We start from the raw sequence: 26,989 nt of genomic DNA, 5'->3' as shown, positions 1-26,989 counted from the left end.
GTGCTAGACTAGGACCTGGGAGACCAGGGTTCAAATTCCCACTCAGCCGTGAAGCTCACTAGGTGATGCTGGGCCAGTCGCTGTCTCTCAACCTGGCCTATCTCATAGGGTTGCTGTGGGGATAAAATGGAGAAGGGGGGAACCGTGTACAACTCCTCAGAGGAAGCAGTGGGGTGCGAATGTAAGAATAAATAATACAGAATAAAATGAACTGCAAGTGAGTATGTACAGTTGTCACCTTTGATCACCTTTATTTCTGGGCGGTGAAGTGTCAAGACAGGAGAATCTGCTGGCTTGTGACAGAAAAGAGCACCCCATGACACTCCTTAAATGCACAGACAGTTTGTAAAATGTCTCCTGACTGCCCATGCTGGCTGTTTCTTCCAGGGTGAAAGGGAAAACTCATTGCTTGCTGCCAACCCTTGCAATGGGGTTCTGTTCCCTGAGTATCTGAAACTCCCACACAAAAAATCAGTTTGTACCCCAACCAGAAACCCCCACTAAAGAACTCAAAGCATCCCTTTAAAGCATGTGCAGGGAGACACTGTCCCTCCAGATGTCACTGAACTACAACTCCCTTGGCAAGCAGGGCCAACAGCCTGGGTAATGGGAGTTGTAGTTCAGCAACTCTGGAGGGCCACAGACTGCCTACACCCGCTTCAAGCAAGAAAACCAGCCAGCCAACCAATCAACCAACTGGCGTCCCCATTTGGCAGCCAGATAATCCTCCCCCAGCAACAAGGGTTACAGTAAAGTTAAAATCCCCCGTGGAGTCAACTCAGCAGCCAAGCTGTTCCTATTGCCCCTCCTCATCTCTTCCTCTGGCTATTTGATACGGTGGTGGAACTGGACAACGGCCTTCTCCTGGTCATGGGTCTCGATGGAGCCTGGCCGCAGCTTGCGGATCTCGTGGATGGCGTCGACGCCAGTGATCTTCTGGGTCTTGGCGAGGTAACAGGCCAACATGGTTCCAGTTCTGCCAAATCCCAGCATGCAATGCACTGCCACAGCCTGGTGAAGAGAGGGAAAGCCGCAGCGTGAAAGGGCCCCTCCGGCCCGTGAAGAAATTAACATTTGTGAAATTAAAGAGGTCCTCGCACGTCTGCACTCTACTGTCGCACGCTACCCCGACCTCTGAGCGGTGCGAGATCCCAGGAGTTCCAGGCACTTACCCAAGGTTCGTGTTTTCTTCGGAATGAGGCACAGTGGGGACTGTGGTGTATTTATGATATATGGTTTATTTACATGTATATCCAACCTGAGCCTGCATTCACACCCCAAGAGGGCATTATTTCCTTCATAGCCACAGCCTTGGATTCAAAGAGAAATCAAGCATTACTCTGCCTCTCTCTTGATTCTAGATCACATCACTGTAGGCTCAACCCTCACCTCTCATCTTTCTAACTACCAGCCAATTGAGGGACGGTTTCCTGGGAATGGGGATTGATTGTTAAATCACTCTGGCAATTGTAGCTCTGTGAAGGGAATAGGAGTATCCTAAAAAACTCTCAGCATCCTTTAAAAAACTATAATTCCAAGGATGCTTAGCCATGATTGTTAAAGTGGTATAATAGTGATTTAAACTTCAGGTATGGATGGGGCCTTGCAAATCAGTGCCATTAATTTTAAGGCCTCTCTTGCACCAGTGCAATAAATCTGCTTGTAAAAAAAAGGTGGGGTGTTTTTTGTTGGTTTTTTGCAAATTAGGGAAGCATCAGGGAAATGCACTTGAACAGGAAGACATCAGAAGCGGTTTGCCAGGTGGGGTTTCCATCGGGTGGGTCATTGTTGCTTACCAGGAGGGGGAGGTGAGGTGCTGGATTGACTCTGCTGGTGCTTTTGCACCAGGCCGAACCTCTGCCAACTCCCCACCCTCCCATACCAACCCACTTGCAGTGAAGCTAGTGAAGCTACTGTGCTGCTTCTTGAACCTACCTATTCCACGCTTTCTGAAACAATGTGCAAGTGGGGGAAAACAGCCACCCATCAAAATCCGTACCTCTCCGAATTTTACAAGGTAGTTTTCCAGTCAAGCAATGTGTACAAATACACGGACACACAAACGAAAGTGTAAAAATGGCACATTACAGTACAGTGGTACCTCAGGTTACATACACTTCAGGTTACATACGCTTCAGGTTACATACTCCTCTAACTCAGAAATATTACCTCAGGTTAAGAGCTTTGCTTCAGGATAAGAACAGAAATTGTGCTCCAACAGTGCGGCAGCAGCAGGAGGCCCCATTAGCTAAAGTGGTGCTTCAGGTTAAGAACAGTTTCAGGTTAGGAACAGGCCTCCAGAACGAATTAAGTACTTAACCCGAGGTACCACTGTACACTAAAAATAACATACGCAAACACGTTGTATTTGACAAAATTGCTCATAAATTCACACTAAAATTTTCATGGGGGTTGTTTTTTAAAATCGCAAACTAATGTGGAAATGTGGAGACTTAAGGTTGAAAAAGAAACTCAAGGAGATAAGAATCCAGCCCACTGCTCAAAGTCCAGTTCTCCACCCCCGGCATAGACAACACTAGACCAGCTAGAGAAATTGCCTTGATACGGTGGCATAAAAACTGACCTCCCCCTTGGCGTTGGCATCGTCCACAATCTGCAGGAAGCGCTGGATTTGCTCAGGCGAAGGCGGGCAGAAGTCGGCGATACGCAGGCGGTGGAGCTGGATGCCGGGGCAGGTGTCGTGGTACGGCGGGCTGCGCTCCGTGAGTGACACCAGATGTCGGATGCCATGTTCGTGCATGTACCGGTAGTGTGCGGGCAGGCGGGGCATGGCCAGCCCCGCCAGCTGGCCTGGCGCTACCCAGGAGAAATTGGGTGGCTTGTCGGACGCCATAGACCCTGTGAGCGAGAGGGAGAGAAAAACCAAAGTGGAGGTAGTTCACCGAAAGGCAACTCCCTTCTCCCTGCCGTGTTCTCAAAAGGCTGCAAAAAACCTTAACCCCAGCGCCACCCTTTGCGGAAAACTTCGCCTCGGTGCGGTCTGGCTGGAGCTGCCCTGAATGCAGCCCCGGAGGATTCTGGGAACAGAGCCGCCACCGCCTATCCCTCAAAGCAGCCAAAGGTATTGGGTTGGGATTAAGCGTTCTTAGAACCAAAGCTGGTGTGTGTGTGGAAATCTGCTGCCCGATTTGGAAAAGAAAACAAAACACAGGATGATCACTGTGCTAACAGAAAAAGGGTGGGGAGGTGCCGGAAAGCTCTTCGGCTGTTGTCTTTGCAGGTATTAAAAGCGAACAACACAGGAAAGGGAACAAAAATGTATTAAGCAAACATTCGCATAGTGAGGCAGCCTTTCTCTGTGTACCAGCTGCTGTCTTCACATCCTCATTTTGGCAGGGCCACACTCCTGTCTGGGCAATCTTCTGAGGGCCACATGTCAGCAATGACCGGGAACAGATGCAGAATTTCCACCAAGGTCACTGCCTACCTCTGTCTAATGGTAGGACCGGCCATGGGCAAATTGCTGGGATGAACAAGTAATATTCTGTTATTTGCTCGTTTTGCACCTCACTTACCTCATGGGTTATTGTTGTGAGGAGGAGCCCCTTTTGCAGAGGAGGCAAAAGAAAACTGGAGCGCTGCAAGAGAAAGAAGTTTTAATTAAGTTTTTTTTAATTAAGATCCTCTCGGTGGTGCTGACGAATTTACTCCAGCAACCTATTGCAGAGGAAAAACAGCAGGGTCTTGTGGCACTGTGGAGACCCTGAGCTCTTCCTGCTGACCTGTTTATTGAGCATTCATCCAGATTTGCTGGTAGAAAGCTTGTGCGGAGGTTATACAATGTCCACGCTTTACTGAGCACTGGCCCTGATTTTTTCACAGGGAGGACAGACACCGTTTTGTCAATTGATGGTTAACTCAAGATTTTTGGTGCCTTCCTCCATCACTTTCTTTACTTTCCTTATTTTAAAAAATAAGTTGATATGTTGCACCAGAGGGAGGTTTAATTGCACCATCTTAAAGTTCTCAAATATGCTTGAATCCCTCCTGGGGAATACTGGAGGTGTCCTAACATAAAGACTAGCTGGCATAAGATTATACAGAGCAAAGTATTAGAGCAATTCATGATGGATAAAGCTCTCAATGGCTATTAGCCACCAGGACTTGGTTCTCCCTGCACTGTCAACTAAGCTACCAGAAAGAGATAATATTCACATCAGTTGTTCCACCTGCTTTTGCCTCTAGCCCCGCTGGCCATTGGCATGTGGCTCCCAGAAGGTTGCTCAGAAGGAAATGTGGCCCTCAAGCCCCCAAAACAACTCCACCCCTGCATAAAGGGTCAAAACAGCACTGTAGATTCTGTAGGTCGTATGAGTAATAAAAATGGCCGGAGTCACTAAACCTTCTCAGAGGAGTTAGCTTGTTCTTGTCAAAGGACAAGAAAGGAGATTCTTTTTTTTAAAAAAATAATCAATTAATTGCAGTTTATAGAGAAAAAGATAACGTAATATATTTCCCCTTTTTAAAAACCAAACCAAGACTTTTATCCAGATACAATAAAAAACAAAGCGGGGGGGGGGGGGGAGAGAGAAAGAAACACACACAGAGAGAGATATAAGAGAGGGTAGAAAAGAGGTTAAAAGAGAATGATAGAAAGTAAGATTCAGAAAGTAAAGGACTTCCAAGTTTTCATTTGCCCACTATGTTAATGTTTAATGCTGTATTGTGTTTTTAATATTCGGTTGGAAGCTGCCCAGAGTGGCTGGGGAAACCCAGCCAGATGGGCGGGGTATAAATAATAAATTATTATTGTTTAAATAATAAATTTGTTTTTGTTTTTGTTGTTATTATTATTGTTGTTATTATTATTATTATTACTATTATTACTATTAAAAAACAATATTCACTTAGTCCAATCAAATATAACAAGAAAGGAGATTGTGACCAAAAGTTAGGAAGACCTTTCTGAGGGGGAGAGCAGTTGAGACTCCCTCAGAAGGTGGACTCTCCTTCCATGGAGAGCAGAGATTGGCTTGGCCACCTGTCAGGGATTCTTGAGCTGAGATTCCTGCATTTTTTTGGGGGGGTTGGACTAGATGACCCTTGTGCCCTTCCCAACTCTACAGTTCTTGGATTCACCAAGGAGCTCCTGACAAGCTTCCAAGGCCCGTCAAGCACAGAGGCATGATGGGAATCTCTGGCGGCGGCCCACCCTTGGCGCTTAAGAGCGATGACTCAGCGCCTCTTCCCACAGATAACAAAAGCAGGGGGGATTATCTCCTCTGAGGTCACCGGAGTCAATGAGAAAACCTGCAGGGAGGCTCTCCGGGTGGGATCATGTAATCTCTCTGCCGGTGGAACTACCCAGACCTGAAGCTTTGCAAAGCAGAAGCCAATCGCCCAGGGTGCCGCCATCTTTGTTGGCCCTCAGCCCAAGCAGATATTCCCTGGGTAGCCTCCCAGGGGAAGGGGCCTTTGCAGACCCTCCAAATGTCCCTATTTTCCAGGGACAGTCCCGGATTTGCAGAAGCCGTCCCGGTTTCTCATTTGATGCCAGAATGTCCTGCTTTTCCTTAGAAACATTCCTATTTTCATCAAAGAAATGTTGGAGGGTATGGAGTTATGCAACCCCATAGCCCAGGAGATAAGTAACTATACAACCTTTAGAAGACATCTGAAGGCAGCCCTGCATAGGGAAGTTTTTTTTAATGTTTAATTATGTTTTTATATATGCTGGAAGCTGCTCAGAGTGGCTGGGGCAACCCACTCAGATGGGTTGAGTATAATAATAATAATAATAATAATAATAATAATAATAATAGAAAAGGACGTCCCTAGTTTCCCCGGAGAAATGTTGGCAGAAAATCTGCTTCAATCTGCTCAGTGGCAGAAAATCTGCTTCAATCCCTGGTGGCATCCGTTTCGGAGCTGTGCAGGGTCTGGTGGGGACTGCGCTAAGGAAGAAATAAGGATAAATATATTTAGGGCTGCAGATGTACAGGTTCACTGAGTTCAGTGGGGCTTACTCTCAGGTAAGCATGCCTAGGTTCGCAGATGCAGTTTATAATGCCCTCCAAAATGCAACCTTTGGTGTTACAGCAGCCTCTTGTGGCCATCATTGCTCTGTACAGGAGAAGCCAAAATCTTGCTTGTGAGCTTCTCAACTAGTTACCGTATTTTTTGCTCTATAAGACTCACTTTTTCCCTCCTAAAAAGTAAGGGGAGATGTGTGTGCGTCTTATGGAGCGAATGCAGGCTGTGCAGCTATCCCAGAAGCCAGAACAGCAAGAGAGATTGCTGCTTTCACTGCGCAGCGATCCCTCTTGCTGTTCTGGCTTCTGAGATTCAGAATATTTTTTTTCTTGTTTTCTTCCTCCAAAAATTAGGTGCGTCTTGTGGTCTGGTACGTCTTATAGAGCGAAAAATACGGTATCTGGTTGGCCGTTGTGAGGATAGGATGCTGGACTAGAGGGGCTCCCTCCAGCCTGATCCAACAGCATTGCACTTTTCTCTGCCCCCACCTCCTGCAGCCAAGGAAATATAAATTTCCCTAGTAGTTAAAGGGTTAGTGGTGAAGGCGAGTTTAGGTGCTCACTGGGCCAAGACGGTTTGAGCATAGTACACCGATCCTGGCCTGACTGCCAATTAGTTTCAATTCAAAGTGCTGGTTGTGACCTATAAAGCCTTAAGCAGTATCTCAAGGACCGCCTCTCTCCATATGAACCTATGCAGACTCTGCAATCATCCCTGGACTACTGCAATGCATTCTACGTGGGGCTACCTTTGAAGGTGACCCGGAAACTACAACTAATCCAGAATGCGGCAGCTAGACTGGTGACTGGGAGTGGCCGCCGAGACAACATAACACCGGTCTTGAAAGACCTACATTGGCTCCCAGTACATTTCCAAGCACAATTCAAAGTGTTGGTGCTGACCTTTAAAGCCCTAAACGGCCTCGGTCCTGTATACCTGAAGGAGCGTCTCCACCCCCATCGTTCAGCCCGGACACTGAGGTCCAGCGCTGAGGGCCTTCTGGCGGTTCCCTCACTGCGAGAAGCCAAGTTACAGGGAACCAGGCAGAGGGCCTTCTCGGTAGTGGGGTGGTTTCTTGGTTTGTTTTTGTTCTAGTCTGCATTCTCGCTTTCTTACTTTTTATGTTGTGAACTGCCCTGCAATCTTCAGATGACAGGTGGTATACAAATTTAATAAAGGAATAAAATACGTAAAACCTTGTCTGTCAACAAGCTTAGGATCTTGGGACTAGTCCACCGTCCTACAGTGCAGGAATCACAGCTGGGATCTTTGGGGAAGGGCAGGTAAGATACCCAAAGGCTCCTCCAAACAATACAGTTTTCTCATCACTCTTTTTAAATGTGCAGAAAACACTTTGAGGGCAGATTTAAAACCACGTACTTCATATACAAGCTGCCTGCTTGTCAGTCCTCGCCCCCCCCCCCCTTTGCTGGACAGCCTAAAAATAAGCCTTGGCAAAGAAATCTTGTCCCAGGACGACATTGAGGCTGCCCTCAAACGCCTCCCCCCCCCCCCATATAGTCCTATAGTGAGTCAAATCATTGGTCCATCTCGTTCAGTATTGTCGACACTGACTGGCAGCAGCTCCCAGGGATTTCAAGCGGGGACATTCTCAGCGCGACCGCAAGATGCCAAGCAGTGAACCTGAGACCTTCTACATGCCAAGCAGGTGTTCTATCACACAGCCGGTCCCACCAGTATCCTGTAAAGTCTTCAACTGGTGGGTCGGGGCAAGCGGACCTGATCTAAGGTGGGTCGCAGGAGGAACACTCTCACCCTGCAAATAGATGGGGGAAATTTAAGAAGTGGGTCTCCAAATGCATGTTTGGGTTAAAAGTGGTTCCTGGGTGGCTACCAGCTTTGGGGCATCTACAGCTCGGCATCCGTGCATGTGGATGGGCAGCGCGCCCTGGAATCAAGGCCCCCTGATCTGCTGCCGCTTCCCCCCTTTTTCTGACATTGTTTACCCGATTTCCAGTACCTGAAACGAAAAGCAGGGTTGCAAAACAGGAGAAAGGAGCCGGCTTGGAAGTCATACCGATGCCAAGGGGCGCACTTCCTGCCCGCACAGTGCAAGCGGAAAGGGAACCTCTGCAAAATGCCCGTCCTTTGGAGAGCAGAAGAGTGCAAGGGAGCCTCTCCAAATTCCCAACTCTTGCAGCAAGTACCAAGCCGGGCAGAAGGAGCTGTTCAGGGTGGGACTCCCAATCCGCGTCGGGAGGTCTCCACTCTTGCTTCCTGTGGACCCACGTGGTGATCGCACTGGGTCCGGATTAATTAACAATCCCCGGGGGCCGGAGAGTGCGCCCCGCCTGCTTTTACGCACGTGTTTGTTATGGTGCGCCCTGTTTGCCACTTATCTTTGCGTGTTTTGCTGCATCGCCGAACACCCACCCACCCGCGTGTTTTTTCCTCCTGAGAAGTTGCTGAGTCGCTGTGCGGAGCTGATTCCAGAAGCTGGCCCGTAGGGAGGAAAAGGGGAGGTGGACGATCTAGTGTCCCAGGGATCCCTCAAGGGAGATCCGCTGCTGCCCCCCCGCCGTGGCGAAGACCATCATCCCCTGGCCCCTCGGGGTGCTCAGTCTCTCGGGGGCCTTGGCGCAGACAAGTAGGGGGCGGCCGTGGGGGAACGAAGTGGCTCTGACTGCCAGCCCAAGGCTCAGGGGCAGAGCCGCTGCTTGGCTTGCAAAAGGTCCCGGGCTCTGGACTACGCAGAATTAGACAAGCTAACAGGAAGGATCCGAGACCGGCGGGACCAGAGGTTTACCAAAGACTGGACTAAATTTACTGAGTATCTGAAAAGTATTTGTGGTGATCAGATTACGTTTGTAGGACTACAAGAAGTTCTGTGAGGAGTAATTTAAGAAATACTGTAAAAATGGAAAGGGAGAAATGATTTGTTAGAAAATGTAAAGGCAATATTAAGTTAAGAACTGCAGGAGAAATAATCAAGACGGAAGGCTGTCAGAGATGCTGAAGGAAGTCCAAACAAGGACATATGTATAATAATTTGTGTGGTATGTCTTTAAAATTGTTGTATGCTAAAAATTAATAAAAAATATTATATATATATATAAAAAGAAAGTCCCGGGCTCAGTCCTCATAGTCGCCCAAGCAGGGTGGGGGAATAGTGGCTCAGTCAATACATTGGTTCATACTGCGACTTGCTGGGACCGGAGAGGAGCTCACAGCCCTGCCGAGCCAAGGGGAGGGTCTCCTTCATCTGTCGTCTGAACCTGGTCTCCGATGGCAGGAACCTTGGGGGGGGGAGGCAGGGAGTCAGCTGCCCCACCAGCAAGTAAATCAATACAAACACTTAACTAACTGAGGTTCTGCCTCTCCTAACATGAAGCCCCCCCCCAAAAAAAAATCCTGGCCATGCCCACATGGGGAACGGCCACTTTGCCTCACACAGCAGAACACCTACTTTGCATGCAGAAGGTCCTAGGTGGGAAAGACCCCCTTCCTGCAATCCTGGAGAGCTGCTGCCAATCAGTGTAGGAGGAAATGTTGGGTATATCCGAGCAGGTTTGGAGGGGTGGGGAAGCTGCAGGACAAACCGAAGTGTGGAAGGGTCCTTAATGTAATAATGTTTGTATTTTTAAATTTCTATACCGCTTTATATTTTTAATAAAAAAGTGGTTTACAGCATATTAAATCAATAAAACATTATCTGAGCAATCTTCCTCCGGCCTCATGAGGAGCTTCTTCAGTAGGGCTGGTGAATGTGGGCCCTGCCCCTAGGCCAGGTGGAAAGAGCCTTGCAGGGAGCGGCCTTCACATAATAATGAATGCATATAAAATGACCAGGATCAGAATGCCTAAGAGATGGTTGGGTCACGGAGCCTATTTGCTATTAAGCGGGGAGGTCTTTAACCCCTCCCCCAGTTTGTGCGCCCTTCTGGGGTCAGTGGGGGGCACGTGCCCCTGGGGGTCAAAGTCAGAGGTAGGTGTGGGCTGAGCAAAGAATGGCTTGCTGGGTACAAGCAAATAGATATTCTGTAGTTGAGATCAGATGTTTAGATGTTGTTGGACTCTCATCTTCCAACATCGCTTAAGGAAGGGGGCGTGAGAGGCTCCTCAGAGCATATCCTCCCTCTCCACAACTGTCTTGAAAGTGTTTGTAGAACCATGAGTTAGGAAGAAACCAAATAGACTCTCTGTCGCAGGTGAAAGGTCGGTTTTTTTTAAATTAAACATTTGGTGCCTAAAAGTGCAAGATCTGCAGATTTATTGATTATTTATTTATTACATTTACCGGTATATACCACCTTTATCTTCCAAGGATATCAAGGTGGTGTACATGGTCCTCCTCCCCATTTCATCCACACAACAACCCTGTGAGGTAGGTTAGGCAAAGATAATGGTGACTGCCCAAGGTTAGTGGCTGAGTGAGTACTGTATATCCCACCAATGCTTGTTGTTGTTTAGTCGTTTAGTGGTGTCCAACTCTTTGTGACCCCCTGGACCAGAGCACGCCAGGCATTTCTGTCTTCCACTGCCTCCCGCAGTTTGGTCAAACTCATGTTAGTAGCTTACTCTAAGCTTACTCTAAGCTAAATTGCAAGATGAGACTAAATGGGGAGAAAAAGAGATAAAGCAAAGTCTCTTGTCATCCTCCTGCCAAGGAGATCTCCACCTCAAAAGGACCACACACATAGTTTAAAGGAAGTCCGCAACAGAGATCTGATGCGAAAAAGTTCTCTTTAGGTGAGGTGTTCAGGCGTAAATGAATTTCCTAAGCTGGAAAAAGGCTTTTGGATATCAGAAAAAAAACTAAGAAACAAACCCTGAAGTCCACCAGGGAAGTTGCCTTGCCCCTGAGCTATGGCCCTTCCTGTCCCACAAAACCTGGCTAAGAAAACTGTCCAAAAAGGCTCTTGGAATCCAAGGATTGTGAGGAATGGTTTTGAGCTGGAAGGAGTTAAAAAGAGAATCCAGTGCTGGTTGAGGTGGTTTTGAAAGTGGGGGGAGAGGAACACTTTTGTCAATACATTGGGGAAATCCCTAGCAACAGCAACAGGAAACTCAGGCTACCCAGGTCAGTTCAGATATAAATGCCGAGAAAGTTTGCAAAATTTCACAATAGCAGATTGACTTTGCTGAGAACAGAAGTTCCCAACAGAAATCAAAAGCAGATTCTGGGGCCGCTTTGACCAGTTTGTTCTGTGTCCAGCCAGAATGGAGATCCTTCACTCTTCTCTCGTCATCCTGGCCTGCCTTTTAGGGTCTCTGGCAGAGGAAGGTGAGTGCCGTGTTGAGCTGTACAGTTGAAATGCCTGTAGCTCTGCACCAGAGCTAAACAGCTGGATCGTCTGCTGTGGAACCACCAGGGCAGGACTTGGGGGGGGGGGGATCCTGGAGGGCTCCAATCAGTTCTGCAGCAATAGAACTGCTAGCGCATTGGAGGGACATAGGGTTCTGGAACCTGGGAAGGGAGCCCACGTAGGACAAGGAAAACGCTGATTCTAAACCTCTACTGCCTTGTGGGATATCTTTGGGAGAAGAAAAGGCATATCCTCTTTCGAGGCTTTTAATGTTTAATAGATTATTGTATTTTAATATTTTGTTGGAAGCCACCCAGAGTGGCTGGGGAAACCTAGCCAGATGGGTGGCATATTAATAATAATAATAATAATAATAATAATAATATCCAGAGTGGAGTCCCTTAGGTGGTTGGATGGCACCTTGTATGCCTTCTTCCAGCCACTCCTGCTGCCAAGCTGGTGCCAAGTGTATTGCTCTGCTTTCCCTTGGACCATATCGGTGAGACCGAGAGGGGGGGGGGTCTTGTTTCTGGGCAGCCCAGGACCTCCATACAAACTCCCTAGGCTTGCCCCCCTCACTTCGGTGCAGCTAATGCAGCAGTTTGACTTCCCCCACTGGAGGCATACTCCATTGTCTCTCAAGACCAGGGGTCGGCAACCTACAGCCCATGGGCCACAAGCAGCCCATGGGGGTTGTTTAACTGGCCCACGGACCCCCGTCACCTGCTCGGTCGGTTCCCGTGCGCTGCACTAAACTGGCGCAGCGTGGAGCAGAGCAGGGACCGCCTTCTGCGATGCTGGCCGGCTTCCCGTTGGCTGTAGGAAGCTCCTGCAGCCAATGGGAAGCTGTACACGCCTCCTCCGCGCCGGAAGGAGCGCCGGAAATAGCATTTGTGCATGTGCGTGTGCGCATGCGGCGTCTGTGGGACTGTGGGACTGTGAACCAGCCCAAGCCACAAAAACTTTGCTGACCCCTACTCGAGACAGATGGACGCCAACAGCATTTGCAAAGCTAAGCGGGGTCCGTATTGGTTTCAAATTGGATGGGGAGTGTTGAGATTCCTGACCCTCAGAGTGCCTTCCAACTCTCCGGTTCTGTGATCCTATGAATGAGCACGAGTGGTCCAGGATGCAGCAGGGCTGATGGTTGAACACATTTGAAGGAAGTGGAATAACACACGTTGCCATCCAAAGAACTGCCCCTGACCATAAATCTAGAGGGAAAAGGTGTGGTTTTTTTTTTTAAGAGAGGAGACCATGAGGCCCCCAAGTCAAGACTCAAAAATAGCCACTGTACCGCTGTTTGTGACTCAGAGGCACTTGGAGGAAGGAGAAGATTTGGATGGGGAAGAGCTGGGGTTTCACAGGTGTGGTGAAAACAAACACAGCTGTGAGATTACTGTCTTGAATAGGCTGCGGGTTGTGAACTTGGATTGCCTTTGTTTAAAGAACAGGAGTGTCCGTTGACTCATTGCTAAGAACAATGCGAAGTGCTGATGCTCATTTTTAGGTAGTAATGAAACAAAGATTTAGTAAAGAAAAATAATAAAATCTAGTAAAGGAAAATTTTTTAAAAAAGTAGGGATTGGTTCTTCAGAGCAAATGAAGGTCTTGCACCTTGCACACATGTTCTTGTTCCTCTGGGCAAATTACTTGAGATTTTTTCAAACCCTTACTGCCCGCTGTGGTTCAAATATTTAACTATGCATGCTTGTATTTGTTTACTTGTTTGTTTGTTTGTTTGTTGTTGTTGCACTTTAGGTTCTTCTTGTGTGCTTCCCTTAGATACCTAGTTGGCCAATGTGAGGACAAGATACTTGAGGGCTCACTGGCCCGAAATAGCATCTTATGTGCTTATGCCATTTTGTCCTGCTGCTTTTTTTAAAAAAATATTGTCATTAAATTTATTGTATTTTAATGATTTTCTTCTGACTTTTGCCTGTGAATCAGGCTTCCTCAACCTCGGGCCTCCAGATGTTTTGAGACTACAATTCCCATCATCGCTGACCACTGGTTCTGCTAGCTAAGGCTCATGGGAGTTGTAGGCCAAAAACATCTGGAGGGCTGAGGTTGAGGAAGCCTGCCATGGATTATCTTAACAATGGCATATTGGTGGTTTATGAATGAAGTGATTCATTAACAATACCAGCACAAAACAACTTTGCATGTGATTCTGCCAGAGTCACAGTTCAGCCATTGGCTAAGATTGTTGGTTTTCTGAGCTCATAATTAAAAACGGTGGAGATCCCACCCAGCCCAGTGTTCAGCCTAGTGTGAGACGCGTCTTCTACAGAGGGCGTGATTTTCTATCCCCTTGTTGATAAAGGTGGAGAAGCAGGGCCGACCAAGGCATTTTGCCACCTGAGGTGAGCCGGAAAATGGTGCCCTCTGCCATGTCTCACTCCTACAGAGGGTTTTATGTCACACGCACCCTCACCAAAACTGCTTCTAAGCTGCAGGGCAGGGCATGAAACAGGTTCAGCTCAATACATTTTGCTGCCTGAGGCAAAGGACAAGATGGCACCCTCCCCCAAAGTCCATACACAAGCCAACTGGACTTAATCTTACTCCAATACTGGTGAAAGGACTGTATCTTCCACTGCACCTGTGGGCAGCCGGCTATCACAGGGGGGGTACAGGGCACTCATCCCTGCTAGGGATGCCATACGCCTGGAATTTCCTGGACATTGCTGGGATTTGTCCGTCAAAAATGGCGTCCGAGCGGAATTTTGGAAAGTAGCTTGAAATGTCCGGGGAAACCCAGGCGTATGGCAGCCCAAATTGGAAGTGTTGAAAAAAGCTTTAAAAAGCTCAACAACTTTGGTCAAGCCCCCCCCCCCCAAGTCTAGATTTTTACTTTCTGAAATATGGCAGCCGTACTCCCTGCCCCCTCACCATCTGCTGCCTGAGGCAGCTGCCTCATTGTGCCTCATCATACGGCCTGCCCTGTAAAACCACAAGTCCCATAGAAGCAAAGGCGTATTATCATATGACCTAGCCTTTTTGCTGGTACAGTCATACCTTGGTTCCCAAACGGCTCCCAAACGCCACAAACACGGAAGTAAGTGTTCCAGTTTGCAAACTTTTTTGGAAGCCAAACGTCCGACGTGGCTTTCGCTTGAGTGTGTCTTTATATGTTAGTTTATGTTGTGAATCAACCTGGTATAGAAATTTAATGAAGAATAGTAACAACATCATACCCTTCTCAACATTTCTCCAATGAAAACAGGGATGTTCTATTCCATAATAATAATAATTTTATTATTTATACCCTCCCATCTGAGTTGTTTGCCCCAGTCACTCTGGATGACTTCCATCATATATAAAAACACAATAGAACTTCAAACATTAAAAAAACCTCCCTATACAGGGCTACCTTCAGATGTCTTTTAAAGGTTGTTATAGTTACTTATCTCCTTGGCTCGGAGGTTGCATACCCTTCAACATTTCTCTAATAAAAATAGGGACATCAAAAGGAAAAGTGGGACATTCCAGGATCAATTCAGAAACCGGGATGGCTTCTGTAAATCCAGGACTGTTCTTGGAAAATAAGGAAGCTGAGAGGGTCTGAAACAACAACAACAACAGGTCTCTAGGGTTGGACTAAAAGTCAGTGGGCTACAGGATATTAAAGCAATCTCTCAGACAACGTTCAAGCAACACCTGCATGTAGTTATAGGTGTGAGGAAAAAAACCCTTACTCTCTTCTTTTCCTGCTTCCAGACCTTCAAACGAAGGTATTCGTATTCCCAGCGAGTTCAAACACAGCCGCTGTGGTTTTGAATGCCTCGTTCCAGGATCCTTTGACCAGCGTCACCGTCTGCCTGAGAAGCTACACATTACTGAACCGCGCCTACGGCCTCTTCTCTTACGCCTCACAAAAAAGCGACAATGAGCTCCTGATCTTCAAGGTCAAACCCAACCAATACGACTTTTATGTGGGTGGCACATCGGTCACCTTCAGTGTTCCGGAAAGAATGACCTCCGGACCGAAGTGGGAGCACATCTGTATGAGCTGGGAGTCTGCCACAGGGTTGGTGGAGTTCTGGTTGGATGGGCAGCCTCTCCCCCGAATGGGCATGATGAAGGGTTACTCTATAGTCACAAGGGGATCCCTTCTCCTGGGGCAAGATCAGGATTCTGTTGGAGGTGGCTTTGATATCAACCAGTCCTTTTTAGGAGAGCTCACAGATGTGTACATGTGGGACCGGGTGCTGACCCCAGATGAGGTGCTTCTCGTCCGCAATGGCGGCACCCTTTCCAAATATATTTTGAACTGGAGATCCCTGAGCTATCAAATTAAGGGGTATGTTGTAGTTAAGCCTCCCCTGATGTCCGTCTACTGAACTAGGGAGCTGTCTTAAATGAAGCCCTTGCCTAAAAAGAAAAAGGAGTTGTCTTAAAATTATCCAGATTTTCTTCAGGGTGTTTCAGTGGTGACGGTGTTGATCTCAACTCTTTCAACCTGTGAACAAGTTCCAGGAAATCATACATGCAACTTCTCCTATACCATTGCCCTTCTAATAAAAAAAGATTGCATTTTATTTCCTTTTCCTTTTTAAAAAAATGTTTGTGTAATGGTTCTAGGGGTTGCTCGTGCGTAAGTTGCCGTTACTCCTGGCTAGGTTGCCTGGTTGAACCCTTTCTGCCTGGACAGCCTCAAGTTCCGTGGCTGCCTCAGTCGCTGGCAGAATCCGTCAGTGGGCGTTTCTTAAACCTCTTCCAGCATAGAAGCTGTTTGACGCCCAGTCTCCTCCCCCTTTGCCTGTGCGGAAGTTTTCTGCGCAAAGTGGGTGTGGGCAACAGAGTACTCGTGCCCTCTCCGCTGGTCTCCTGCGAAGAGTCCTGGAGCCACCTCTCCGATTCCCCCATCTGCCCCCCTTCTCCACTGGTGTTACGCTGATTTCCTTCCCCAGCGGATGGGCTACCTCTCCCCCTACTGGGACCCTCTCCGCCATCCCTCTGGAGCCTCCTCTCCGCCTCCCGCTCCGATGGCAGTTCCCTGACAGTTTGTATTGCTGAGGAGAGAATGGCACAGATGTCCAACCAGATGTGGGAATGCTGTGGATACTAGGAGAGGGTATATTGATTTAATAGTTTCCTTCCTCACTCATGCTTGTGAGTCAGCAGCAGCAGAGTGCATTCCCCAATATATAGCAGGAATCTAGTTGGTAGATTCATTTGAATCCCTTTACTTAAGCAATCCAATCTGGCTTTGTTCCTGGGAAGTCTCCTTTTATCCCTCCTAAATAGAATAAAGACACAATAACCTTCTTTATAAGTTATAAGAAGTTTACTTGCATTCAGTTCACAGTTGGATCCCTGAAGTCAGGCTTTAGCATACAGTTACAGAAAAAAATGTGGGTTCGTTCCACATGAGGATTTGAGGTGTGAGAGCCAGCGGACAGCAAAATACAACAGTATCAGCAGAAGAACAGCAAAAGAGAAAGAATAACCAGCCCTTTTTATGGGGTCTCCCAGGGTCACGCCCATCTACCTGGTCCCACGCAGGGGGAAGAAGCTCCAGACCAGGTGTGACAGGAAGTCCTCCTGGCTGGAGTAACATCCCCCTGCGTGTCCACTCTGGGCAAACAGGAAGTGTTGTACTTTACTGCTTATGTTACATCCCACACCAGAATGGTCCAGGCAGGTTTTGGGAGGAAACTCTTTGTTTTGCTTCTCCCAAAATTTGGAGATGGGGAAGTAGAGTTGTGTGCAAAATGGCCTCTTGGCACCCCCCATCCTATTTCGGAAGCAGATCACTTTGGGGTTTTTTTGTGGGGGGATTTCACAAAATTTCTCCAAGGGTAGGAGAAATCTCCCAATGTTTTCTCAGGGGTGGCCTCACCTGCACCATTAGCAGCAGTACCAATGCAGCTACCTTCTGGAAAGGGAATAAAATACCATATTTTTTGCTGTATAAGACACACTTTTTCCCTCCTAAAAAGTAAGGAGAAATGTGTGTGCGTCTTATGGAGCGAATGCAGGCTGCACAGCTATCCTAGAAGCCAGAACAGCAAGAGGGATCATTGCTTTCGCTGCATAGCAATCCCTCTTGCTGTTCTGGCTTCTGGGATTCAGAATTTTTTCTTCTTGTTTTCCTCCTCCAAAAACTAGGTGCGTCTTATGGTCTGGTGCGTCTTATAGAGTAAAAAATATGGTAACTGAGGCATAAAATTGCTTTTACCTCGGTGGGGATATTTAGTAATTTATAGATCTGTATCAAATGGGAACTTCACAGCCAGAACATTTTGACAGTAAGAGCAGTTTAACAATGAAAACAATTAAGTGGAGCAGTGGTGGGGAACTTTTCTGGCTCCTCCCAGGCCAACATTGACAGTAGGTTAGTTTTTCTGTACACACTCACAAGCCGTTCTATCTTGCATCCAAGCAAGTAAAAGACATCATCACACTTCAAGGACTCATTTTGGCCAAGCAAAGACACTCAAGGGGGGTGCAGAGCGTATTGCAGATATTAATATTGAGCAGCTTGAAGCAGGATGGAGGACGACAATATCATTGCCGATGAACAGGCGGGTTTTCATCCTGGAAGATCTACCATAGACCAAATATTAACCTTGAATCACCTGGCGGAAAAGTATGCCAGCAAAGCCCCAAAGGTTCTTCATGTGGCTTTTATTGACCTTAAGCAGGCTTTTGATCGAATCTCTAGAAAGCAGCTATGGTCAAAACTGGCCGCTACAAAGATCGATCGTCGTCTCCTTCATCTGATTATCAGCCTCCATACAAACACCTTCCTGAGAATCAGGCTAGACAATAAAGGCCTAGTCTCCAACCCTGTTACCATCACTAGAGGGGTAAGACAGGGTTGTTTATTGGCCCCAGCATTGTTTAACTTTTACATTAATTCACTGGTGACTCACATGGCCAATGATGCATTCCACCCCCCCAAATTAGCAGGCCGATCTCTGAATGTTCTTCTGTATGCGGATGATGCCGCACTTCTTGCCAGATCACCTATTGGACTGAGGAGGATGTTGCAAGCGCTACATGAGTACTGTGATCAGCATGAGCTCCAACCCAACTATGCTAAGACCAAGATCATGGTCTTCTCTGCCCGACCGAGAATCCATCGATGGTCGATGAACGGGATCCCCCTAGAGCAGGTTAACTGCTTCAAATATCTGGGACAAGTAATACGGTCAAATAGGTCTTTTCTGGCCCATAGAGACTATATAACAACTAATGCATCTAAAGCAGCCATCCAGATTAGATCTCTATATGCTAAGAATCAGGCTCAATCCGTGAAGATAACTTTGAGACTCTTTCAAATGAAAGTCCTCCCCCTTCTTTTGGTGGGCATCTCTTTAGGCTCCCATAGGGATTTTTTGAAACTGGATTCTATTCAAACGCGATTCCTTAGAGTCATCCTCAGGATTCCCCCTTGGTAGTGGGTGCGGTTATGAGATTAGAGGTCGGCTGGCAAGCTCTATGGTACGTGGCCTTGAAGACGAAGCTCTGGCTATGGCTCAAGCTTTGTTTCAAACCAGTGGGTATTGCCCCCTTGATATTGAGGGACGATTTCCAATAATCGTGGGAAAGGGAGGTCATAAATGAGGTTCAATCCTGCGGATTGTCTCATCTTTACCTTGAGTCTATGACGTACAATCAAACTAGAGCTGTGATCTCCCGGAGACTGAGTGACATTGCCAGGCAAGAGGACATAGCCCAGGTAAAACCAGGGATGGTCCTAGGGGACCAGATTTACCGGACCATACCAGCCCCCTACCTTGCAGAAATCTACTATGTGGAATACCGCAGACTTTTTACAGCGGCTAGATTAAATGTCCTTGACTCTGCGATATTGTGGGGAAGGTACAGGGGAGTACCATACGCCCAGAGAACCTGTCATTGTGCCATGCGTGTTGTTGAGTCCACTGAACACATTCTCCTGACTTGCCCTTCTTATGCAGAGCTTAGACAAAATTTTACAGCCCCACTTCTATGTCAATTTAGCTTTCTACCCAGAGAAAACCAGGTTTTACAGTTGTTAAATAATGTCACTAGAGCTATACCTTCCTTGGTGGCCAAATTTCTTTTTTTAGCTTTTAAGCGTCGCAAGACTATAATTGACTGTATTGATATGGGGCTATCTGTTTAACCCATTTTAGTGTTGGTTAAGTTTTTTTAAAAATCCTTCTTGATGTTTTAACTGTGTACTGACAAATGCTCCTTTTCTGACTGACGGTCGAATAAAAGGTTGATGATGATGATGATGATGATGAAGCAGTAGGATGAATAAAAACTCTCGGAATAAAAATGGTCCAGACCCATCAATATAATTCGAAAGTTTTACTCGAACTTTCTTCAAACAGACATAAAACAATAAAGAGACATCCAAGTGGTTGCATAATTTAAATTCTTGTCCAAGCATAGGTTCAGCATCTTTAAAATACAATGCACCTCCAAACAGACCAGAAATCAACAGTCTTCCTCTCCACACAGACTCCATTAAAGTCTGGAGCTGTTTTCTCCCCAGGCGAGACCCAATTAGTACACATCTCTACTTGGCTGGTTTTTGGACCCACACAAAATGGTGATTTGCAACCCTCCCGTATATGTCTCTCGTTGCCAGAGAATTGAAAGGGATGGGGATTTTACAACAGACCACCAACCCTCAGAGTGCTTCACTCCCATTCCAGAATATTCCGCGTCTCATGCTAAGCCTACAGGTGATCTTTTTTTTTTGAAGTAGCAAAGAAGACAATGCACAGTGTGATAAGTCAAGCTCCCAGCTCAGGTGGTGGCCACTGGGGGAATTTCCAGACATCCAGCAGTGTTTCAGAGGGCTTTAAACAGAAGAAACACATCTTTGTTTCAGGTAACAGGCACCCTTTGTTTCCAATAAGAGATGTTGTTTTGGCCAAGGAGAGCTCTGACAGCGTGGAATCTTGTTCAGACCTCATGTTTCCCCATCGCCAAATCATGGCTCTGAGATCAGGAGAGGACTTGAACTCCCTCCTCTCTGCTTTTGTCCTTTAATGTAAGGTTACCCGATTTTTTTCAATGAATCCGGGGACACTTTTCAACTTCAATGGATTTTGTATGGGGACTGATTTGTAAATCCGGGGACTGTTCCCGGGAAACGGGGATGTATGGTAAACTTACATGGAGTTTTGTCTTCAACACAACTGAAGACCAAACAACCTACAACTGATAATTTAGTCTAGGAATGGTGGAAGAAATTTGATTGCATTCACCTTTAAAGGCAAAAGCAATGTATGCAGCACTTTCCAAAGCAATATGTGAACTGGAACACAGTTTCTGAATTTTGCAGTGCCATTCTACGGCCAAGTAATGTCTACAAGAATGCACATTCCTTGGATAGGAGTGGGCATAAACATGTGTATATTAGTAAATAACATACAAAAATGCATTATATTTGAAAAAAATGCTGTGCATAACATTGTATGTTACCCAAAATCTTATGTAAATGATGGGAAATGGAAATGGAAATGGACAGATTTGCCCCTCCCCAACACCTCCACACTGATAAGCAAGAGGCATCATCATAGATCAAGGATATATTCTAGTCAGGTGGGAGACCAGGATAAGCATGGTGAGAAGTTTAATTCACCGGAAAAAGTATCAAATGAAGCAGAACTGCAGTGTGCACACCGGCAAGTCACCAGATATCTGTTTCTCAAAGAATGACATATTTTTGCAACGAAATTCCCCCTAACATAATGCATTCCTGTATTTATTTATTTGTAACTAATGCATTTACCCGCAGACTTTACCCTAGAGCAGGTGTGGGGAAACTTTGGCCTTTCACTTGTTTCTGAACTACAATTTCCATTATCCCTAGCAAGTATGGCCAATGGCTAGGCATGATGGGAGCCGTAGTTCAGCAACATCTAGAGGGCCAAAGGTCCCCCCCCCCACCTTAGTACATGCCACACAGGATGTGACAGGATAACTGCATTGCAAAATTCAGAGTACAAATTTCAAAGGATGTCTGGGTTTGGGTTCACATATAGTTTTGGAAAGCGGAAGTTAATTATGTTTGTCTTTAAATGTGAACTGAATTAGATTTCTGTCCCTTCGCTAAGTTGGAGGGTGAATGTAAGGAGCTTCCCACAGTCTTGGAGGCTTCCTGCACATTTCAGATTTTCCAGAGAGGCAAAGCCACCTGGTTTGGTCAGAAGGAAGGTGTTAAACCAAGCAAAAGTCCGGTGAAGACTAAGAAACTTGACTGGGGAGAATCCAAGGGCCAGATAGAGATTCCTGGGGGCCCACATCTGGTTCTTGGGCCTGAGACTTCCCACCCCTGCCCTAGTATCCAAAGGGCAGAACATTACATAAAAGCACAGAAGTAAATGCTAGAGGTGCTCTTGTGGATTAAAGGTAAAGGTAAAGGGACCCCGACCATTAGGTCCAGTCGTGACCAACTCTGGGGTTGCGGCGCTCATCTCACTTTATTGGCCGAGGGAGCCGGCGTACAGCTTCCGGGTCATGTGGCCAGCATGACTAAACCGCTTCTGGCGAACCAGAGCAGCGCATGGAAACACCGTTTACCTTCCTGCCGGAGTGGTACCTATTTATTTACTTGCACTTTGGCGTGCTTTCAAACTGCTAGGTTGGCAGGAGCAGGGACCGAGCAACGGGAGCTCACCCTGTGGTGGGGATTTGAACCGCTGACCTTCTGATCGGCAAGTCCTAGCCTCTGTGGATTAAGGGGGCAGTAATCTTGATTGTTCTGTAAGATTATCCCTATGATAGGAAATACACTTTAATAAACTTGCCTCTAATCTTTTCAGCAGCCTTGGCAGGCATAAAAAGCCACCTGAGAAGCAACATTTACCAGAATGGGATAATAGGCAACCTACCTTCTGGACATGTGCTTCTTAAGAACAGGTGCCAGGTGGAAATCAGCAGCCAAGAAGATGGAGTCCCAAGGAGGTTGCCAACAAACACCCTGGAAGGACACATGAGAGACAAGTGGTGGTGGTCCTATTAAACATATCATTTGTGCTCATATTAAACATAGAAGATTTGCCAAAGCTCCCACCTAATTGTGTAACTATGGTGGGTTTGAATTAACATCTAAGAGGGAAGTATCATTCAATCTCCTGGGCATATGAAAAGCAGTGTTCCGTGGCTCACCAGCCAAGAATGATGGAAAAATTCTCCCTCCTTGCTCAGAGCACCTTGGGTAGGCGAAGCCAATATGTTCACCCAGACCCATTGACCAGGATTCACCAAGATGCACACGACAGGTCTGAAGGACACCCTAAGCTGAAGGCTGTAGAAGGTGGCAGGTTTAAGGCTCAAAACCTGTAAAAAGCTGGAGAAAACAAATTTCAACATCTTGTGTCAAATAGCTCACAACATATGGGAATAATATAACAATTCAACAAACAGATTCACAAACAATCACACCATATTGATAATAAAAAATGTATCCTTGTGTCCATTAAAAAGCCGAAAGTGCCCCCCCATTTTTTCAAGCAAAGAGCTGTATCACAAAATTCTGAGAGTTCAGATACATTATTTCATTCAGTGTGATTTCTCCAATAAGAAAGGCATTTTGAATTTTGCAGAAAACACATTTCTGCCTGTAAATTCTGTATCCCACAAGGTTGTCTGGAAAGCCTCCCGACGTTTGTGTGGGCTAAGAGGGATTGTTTTCATACTGGCAGGGTTTTGCTTTTTAAAAAACCCAGCTGACAACTGATACCACGTTTGGGATGGGAAAAATATTTCCATCTACAGTATTTCATGGATTATCCCCCTGCAAATCCCTTGTTGTGCACCTATAAATACCAGAGAGACTCTCCAGTAGCTCCAAATCGGTGACCAGCTTCAACCAGGAAGGAAGTCTCCAAGGCAGATCTGACCATTTCGGAGATCCATTTCATCCTCCCTCCAGGCCCCTCCCACCGTGCAGCCAGCAGCATGGAGATCTTCCATCCCTTTCTCCTCATCCTTGCTGTCCTGCTGGGATCTCTTGCCCAGGAAGGTGGGTGCTATGCTGAGCTGTAAAAGCAACCCAGGGGTGTGAGCTGGAAGGCTGGGGCACATTTGTGAAAGTGGCTTTAGAGGAGATAAGACAAATTCATGGAGGAGGATGGGTCTATCAAGGGCTATTAGGCATGACACCTGGAAACAAAATAATTCAGCAAGGAGTGCAGCTTTTCACAGTTCCAACTCCTTCTTTTGACCCTTTCCACCGTCTTTTTTAAAAAAAAGCTTTTCTGTTTTTGAGTTGTTCTGTGTTCTGTTCTGCTTCCATCTGTGATTCAGGTTGTGTTCCCCATAATCTTTTACTGGGAATATAAAAGCAACTATCACTCCCCCCCTCTTTTGACAGAAGCAGATGGAATTTGCAGGTAATCGTTCCAGGCAATACTTTCTACAATTTGAAATACAGTGGTACCTCGGGTTACATACGCTTCAGGTTACAGACTCCGCTAACCCAGAAATATTACCTCAGGTTAAGAACTTTGCTTCAGGATGAGAACAGAAATCGCGCAGAGGTGGTGCAGCGGCAGCGGGAGGCCCCATTAGCTAAAGTGGTGCTTCAGGTTAAGAACAGTTTCAGGTTATGAACGGACCTCCAGAACGAATTAAGTTCTTAACCCGAGGTACCACTGTATAGATGTTTTCAAAACTTGTGCTGTCTCTTAATTGGAATCAGTTTGTCTCTCTTTTCTATGATATTCTCTCGACTGGAGATATTCACACCAGAATAGAAAATCACCACCTACTAACTGTTTTATTTCTACTTATGACCAAAAAAGGTCATCATATACCTAATTAAACTATGGAGTTCGCTCCCACGAGAAGTAATGATAGCTTCCAGCAGCAGCAGCAGCAGCAGCTTTATTATTTATACCCCACCCCTCTGGCTGGGTTTCCAGGAGGGCTTTAAAAGAGAAGTATATGAACTCATGGAGAATGGCTATTGTCAGGAGCCGGCCTGAGGAGGAATGGTGGGAACCGAGAAGAGGAGGACAGTATAGATTTAGAACGGTGGTTTGCAGAAGGTCATAGTTCAGAGACTGCAGAGGAGAGGAGCTGGGAAATATTGGGAGAGACAGCTAACAGATTCAGTGTCTCTTGAAAGCATTCCCGACCCCCCCCCTCTCCCTGAACCAGGTGTGCCTTGAGGGTAGTAGAACAGAAAGCTCAGAGGCAGAAAGCCCAGATAAGCTGGCGCAGGAGTGACGTAGAATAGGAGGGACTGAGGGAGGGGGACTTTACTTGGAGCAACATCATTATCTAAGAGAGATCACATCCCTTCGTCTCTCTCTGTGAATGTTGAATAAACTACCCGGTAAGAACTCTTCTGGTTTTTCTGCTTCTTGGCATCCCACCGTGAGAGAGATAGGATTCCCTGAACCCTTGACAGCTATCAATGGTTACAAACCATGATGGCTTTGTCCTATCTCCACTGGATTACTGTATTTTAATATTTTGTTGGAAGCTGCCCAGAGTGGCTGGGGAAGCCCAGCCAGATGGGCAGGGTATAAATAAATAAATTAATAAATAATAGGAGGTAGTCTGCCTTTGAATGCCAGTTGCTGGGAATCACAAGTACGGAGAGTGTTGTTGAGCTCATGACATGCGTGTGAGCTTTTCATTGGTTGGCCACTGCAAGTACATGATGCTGAACTGGATAGACGATGTGGCCAACATCCAGACTTCCTTCAGATGAGGCACACGGAGAAACAGAGCCTAACATGAATAATGGCACCGTCTTGGTGCCATACTAATCCTTGGAAAAAAATGTCTGCTCCTTTTAAACTGTTCTCTTCCTCCACCCCCCACCCCCCAGATCTTGAAAGGAAGGTCTTCATATTCCCGGAATCATCGGACACCAGCCACGTGGTTTTGAAGGCCACCTCACAGCAGCCTTTGACCAGCTTCACCATCTGCCTGAGATCCTACACGGACATGACCCGGGCTCACACCCTATTCTCTTACGCAACCAAGACGAGTGACAACGAGATTGTGGTCTTCAAATCCAAAACCAACGAGTACAGCCTTTATGTGGGGACTGCAGATGTGATTTTCTTCTTCCCAGAAAAGCTGGTTTCAGAACCTAGCTGGGAGCAGATCTGTATGAGTTGGGAATCGGACACAGGATTAGTGGAGTTCTGGCTTGATGGGCAACCTTTCCCCCGAAACGGTATGATGAAAGGTCATGTTATAAGTCCAGAGGCATCGATTGTCCTGGGGCAAGATCAGGATTCCTTTGGGGGTGGCTTTGATATCAACCAGTCCTTTGTAGGGGAGCTCACAGATGTGTACATGTGGGACCGGGTGCTGTCTGGGGACGAAATGTGCCTTGTCTGGGACAACCATGTTCCCTCCAACCCAATAATTAACTGGAGATCGTTAAATTATGTCATGAGAGGCTACACTGTTCTTAAGCCCTACCTGTTTTCCAACTGTAGAGCTGAGTAGGCTTTGCAAACAGACAGAGAGTCTTTAAAAAAACAACACATTACAGGGGGGTGGACTAAATGATCCTTAGGGTCCCTTCCAACTTTATGCTTCTTTGATTGAAGCCTCCAACAGGGCTTAAAGTTAGGATTGTGGTGGTAGTCCTTAAAAGATCTATACTTTCGCATGGCAATAGACACTGTTAGTTGCACTGATTTCAGTTCTTTCTGCTGGAATGAGGAGTTCTGTGAAACCCACAAGCTGTCGTTTTCGTCTCTTCCTCCAATAAAAGATTAACACTTACATCTGTTGTATTCTTCAGCAGCGTCTTCCTTCAACAACAACCTTCAGTGGGGAGACTTGAGTTTGTTTCTTCCAAAGTCTGGGGTTGGGGTTGGGGGAGGGAATCGCTTTTAAAACTGATTCCACCTGATTCACACTTTCCAAAACAATGCCTGAACTGTCACACAGCCATCCTCCAAAATCCACACAGCTCTGAACCTTATAATGCCATGTCATGTGTACAGCCAACAAATGCAGATACTGGGGTGAAGTGTGCATACAAATGCGTATATTAGTGAAAACCAGCTTACAAAATGCATTATTTCTATTAGGGAAAATTCTTTTTGCAAAATTGTGCATATTAGGCAAAACTGCCTAGAAAATCGTGTCTATTAGGAGAAATTTGCACTAAAATGCTGATAAATGTGGATGATAAACTTTAATAATAATAATAATAATAATAATAATAATAATAAAGCAAATGAGTGTGTGAAGAACTGAAGTTAAGAATGGAAAAAGGAGAAAATATGAGAAATCAATACACTGGCAGATTTACCCGTCTCTAGAGACATGAGGCTGTAATGGTGGGGGTGCTGATTAAACTGGGGGCATTTCATTGCCCTTGTAGTTTGACTCGGGGAAGGGAAACAGCAACTCAATTCATCTTATTTGGCCCCAGCACAGAATGGCTACACACCTCTACCATAAACCACCTGCCATCATTGTATGTCTTCACAAATATTTGGACAGTAATCTAAAGACTGTAAAACTGGGCCTGCAGGGTTGTCGCCCCATCCTTCCCCCCCCCAAGAAAGGGGGAACCAGATGTTAAATCAACCACACCTTTTTCTTAAAGTGTCTTTTGTTGATTTTCAAGAAACACATTTCAGCTGCTCTTTCACCGCAAACAAAAACCAAGTGAAAAGGAGTACGGTCTCCTCGTTTGCATAAAGCAATTACAAGTATACATCATGGTATATATAACACACCTAAATTCTCTCTGTAGCGATTCATGTGTCATCAAAGGTTTTATT

General features: G+C 46.3%; 2 protein-coding genes across 6 annotated transcripts; one reads left to right on the top strand and one right to left on the bottom strand.

The window, feature by feature from the left end:
* Positions 1-226: 226 nt before the first annotated feature.
* Positions 227-22,183, bottom strand: DUSP23 (dual specificity phosphatase 23). 5 transcript variants are annotated; one of them, XM_083418835.1, is made up of 4 exons: positions 22,112-22,183; positions 3,537-3,599; positions 2,585-2,859; positions 227-1,011 (listed from the first exon to the last, which is right to left on the bottom strand). In XM_083418835.1, the coding sequence occupies exons 3-4, from the start codon at positions 2,852-2,854 to the stop codon at positions 826-828; spliced, it is 456 nt and encodes a 151-aa protein (XP_083274961.1). In that variant the 5' UTR covers positions 2,855-2,859; positions 3,537-3,599; positions 22,112-22,183; the 3' UTR covers positions 227-825. The 5 variants fall into 5 exon arrangements, with proteins under 5 accessions (XP_083274961.1, XP_083274959.1, XP_083274962.1 ...); XM_083418833.1 differs by lacking the exon at positions 22,112-22,183 and adding an exon at positions 7,976-8,871; XM_083418836.1 differs by lacking the exon at positions 22,112-22,183 and adding an exon at positions 8,033-8,056.
* LOC310667132 (uncharacterized protein) lies at positions 11,032-25,750 on the top strand. Its single transcript, XM_083418862.1, has 4 exons — positions 11,032-11,239; positions 14,985-15,598; positions 23,082-23,244; positions 25,063-25,750. The coding sequence occupies exons 1-4, from the start codon at positions 11,176-11,178 to the stop codon at positions 25,692-25,694; spliced, it is 1,473 nt and encodes a 490-aa protein (XP_083274988.1). The 5' UTR covers positions 11,032-11,175; the 3' UTR covers positions 25,695-25,750.
* The last annotated feature ends 1,239 nt before the right edge of the window (positions 25,751-26,989 follow it).

Source organism: Podarcis tiliguerta (assembly GCF_965153285.1).
Source record: "Podarcis tiliguerta genome assembly, chromosome: 16".
NCBI classification, from domain to species: domain Eukaryota; kingdom Metazoa; phylum Chordata; class Lepidosauria; order Squamata; family Lacertidae; genus Podarcis; species Podarcis tiliguerta.
Note: the sequence above shows the minus strand (reverse complement) of the source record. Positions and strands in the feature narration are given on the sequence as shown.

What these genes read in the sequence shown, in the direction of transcription:
- DUSP23 (XM_083418832.1), bottom strand. Translation starts at nt 8,030, where the DNA reads ATGACTTCCAAGCCGGCTCCTTTCTCCTGTTTTGCAACCCTGCTTTTC. An exon ending in AACCCTGCTTTTCGTTTCAG is followed by an intron (nt 2,860 to 7,975) that starts GTACTGGAAATC and finishes TCTCGCTCACAG; the next exon opens with GGTCTATGGCGTCCGACAAG. An exon ending in ATGCCAACGCCAAGGGGGAG is followed by an intron (nt 1,012 to 2,584) that starts GTCAGTTTTTAT and finishes TCTCTTCACCAG; the next exon opens with GCTGTGGCAGTGCATTGCAT.
- LOC310667132 (XM_083418862.1), top strand. Translation starts at nt 11,176, where the DNA reads ATGGAGATCCTTCACTCTTCTCTCGTCATCCTGGCCTGCCTTTTAGGG. An exon ending in AGGGTCTCTGGCAGAGGAAG is followed by an intron (nt 11,240 to 14,984) that starts GTGAGTGCCGTG and finishes TCCTGCTTCCAG; the next exon opens with ACCTTCAAACGAAGGTATTC. An exon ending in TTAAGCCTCCCCTGATGTCC is followed by an intron (nt 15,599 to 23,081) that starts GTCTACTGAACT and finishes CCAAATCGGTGA; the next exon opens with CCAGCTTCAACCAGGAAGGA.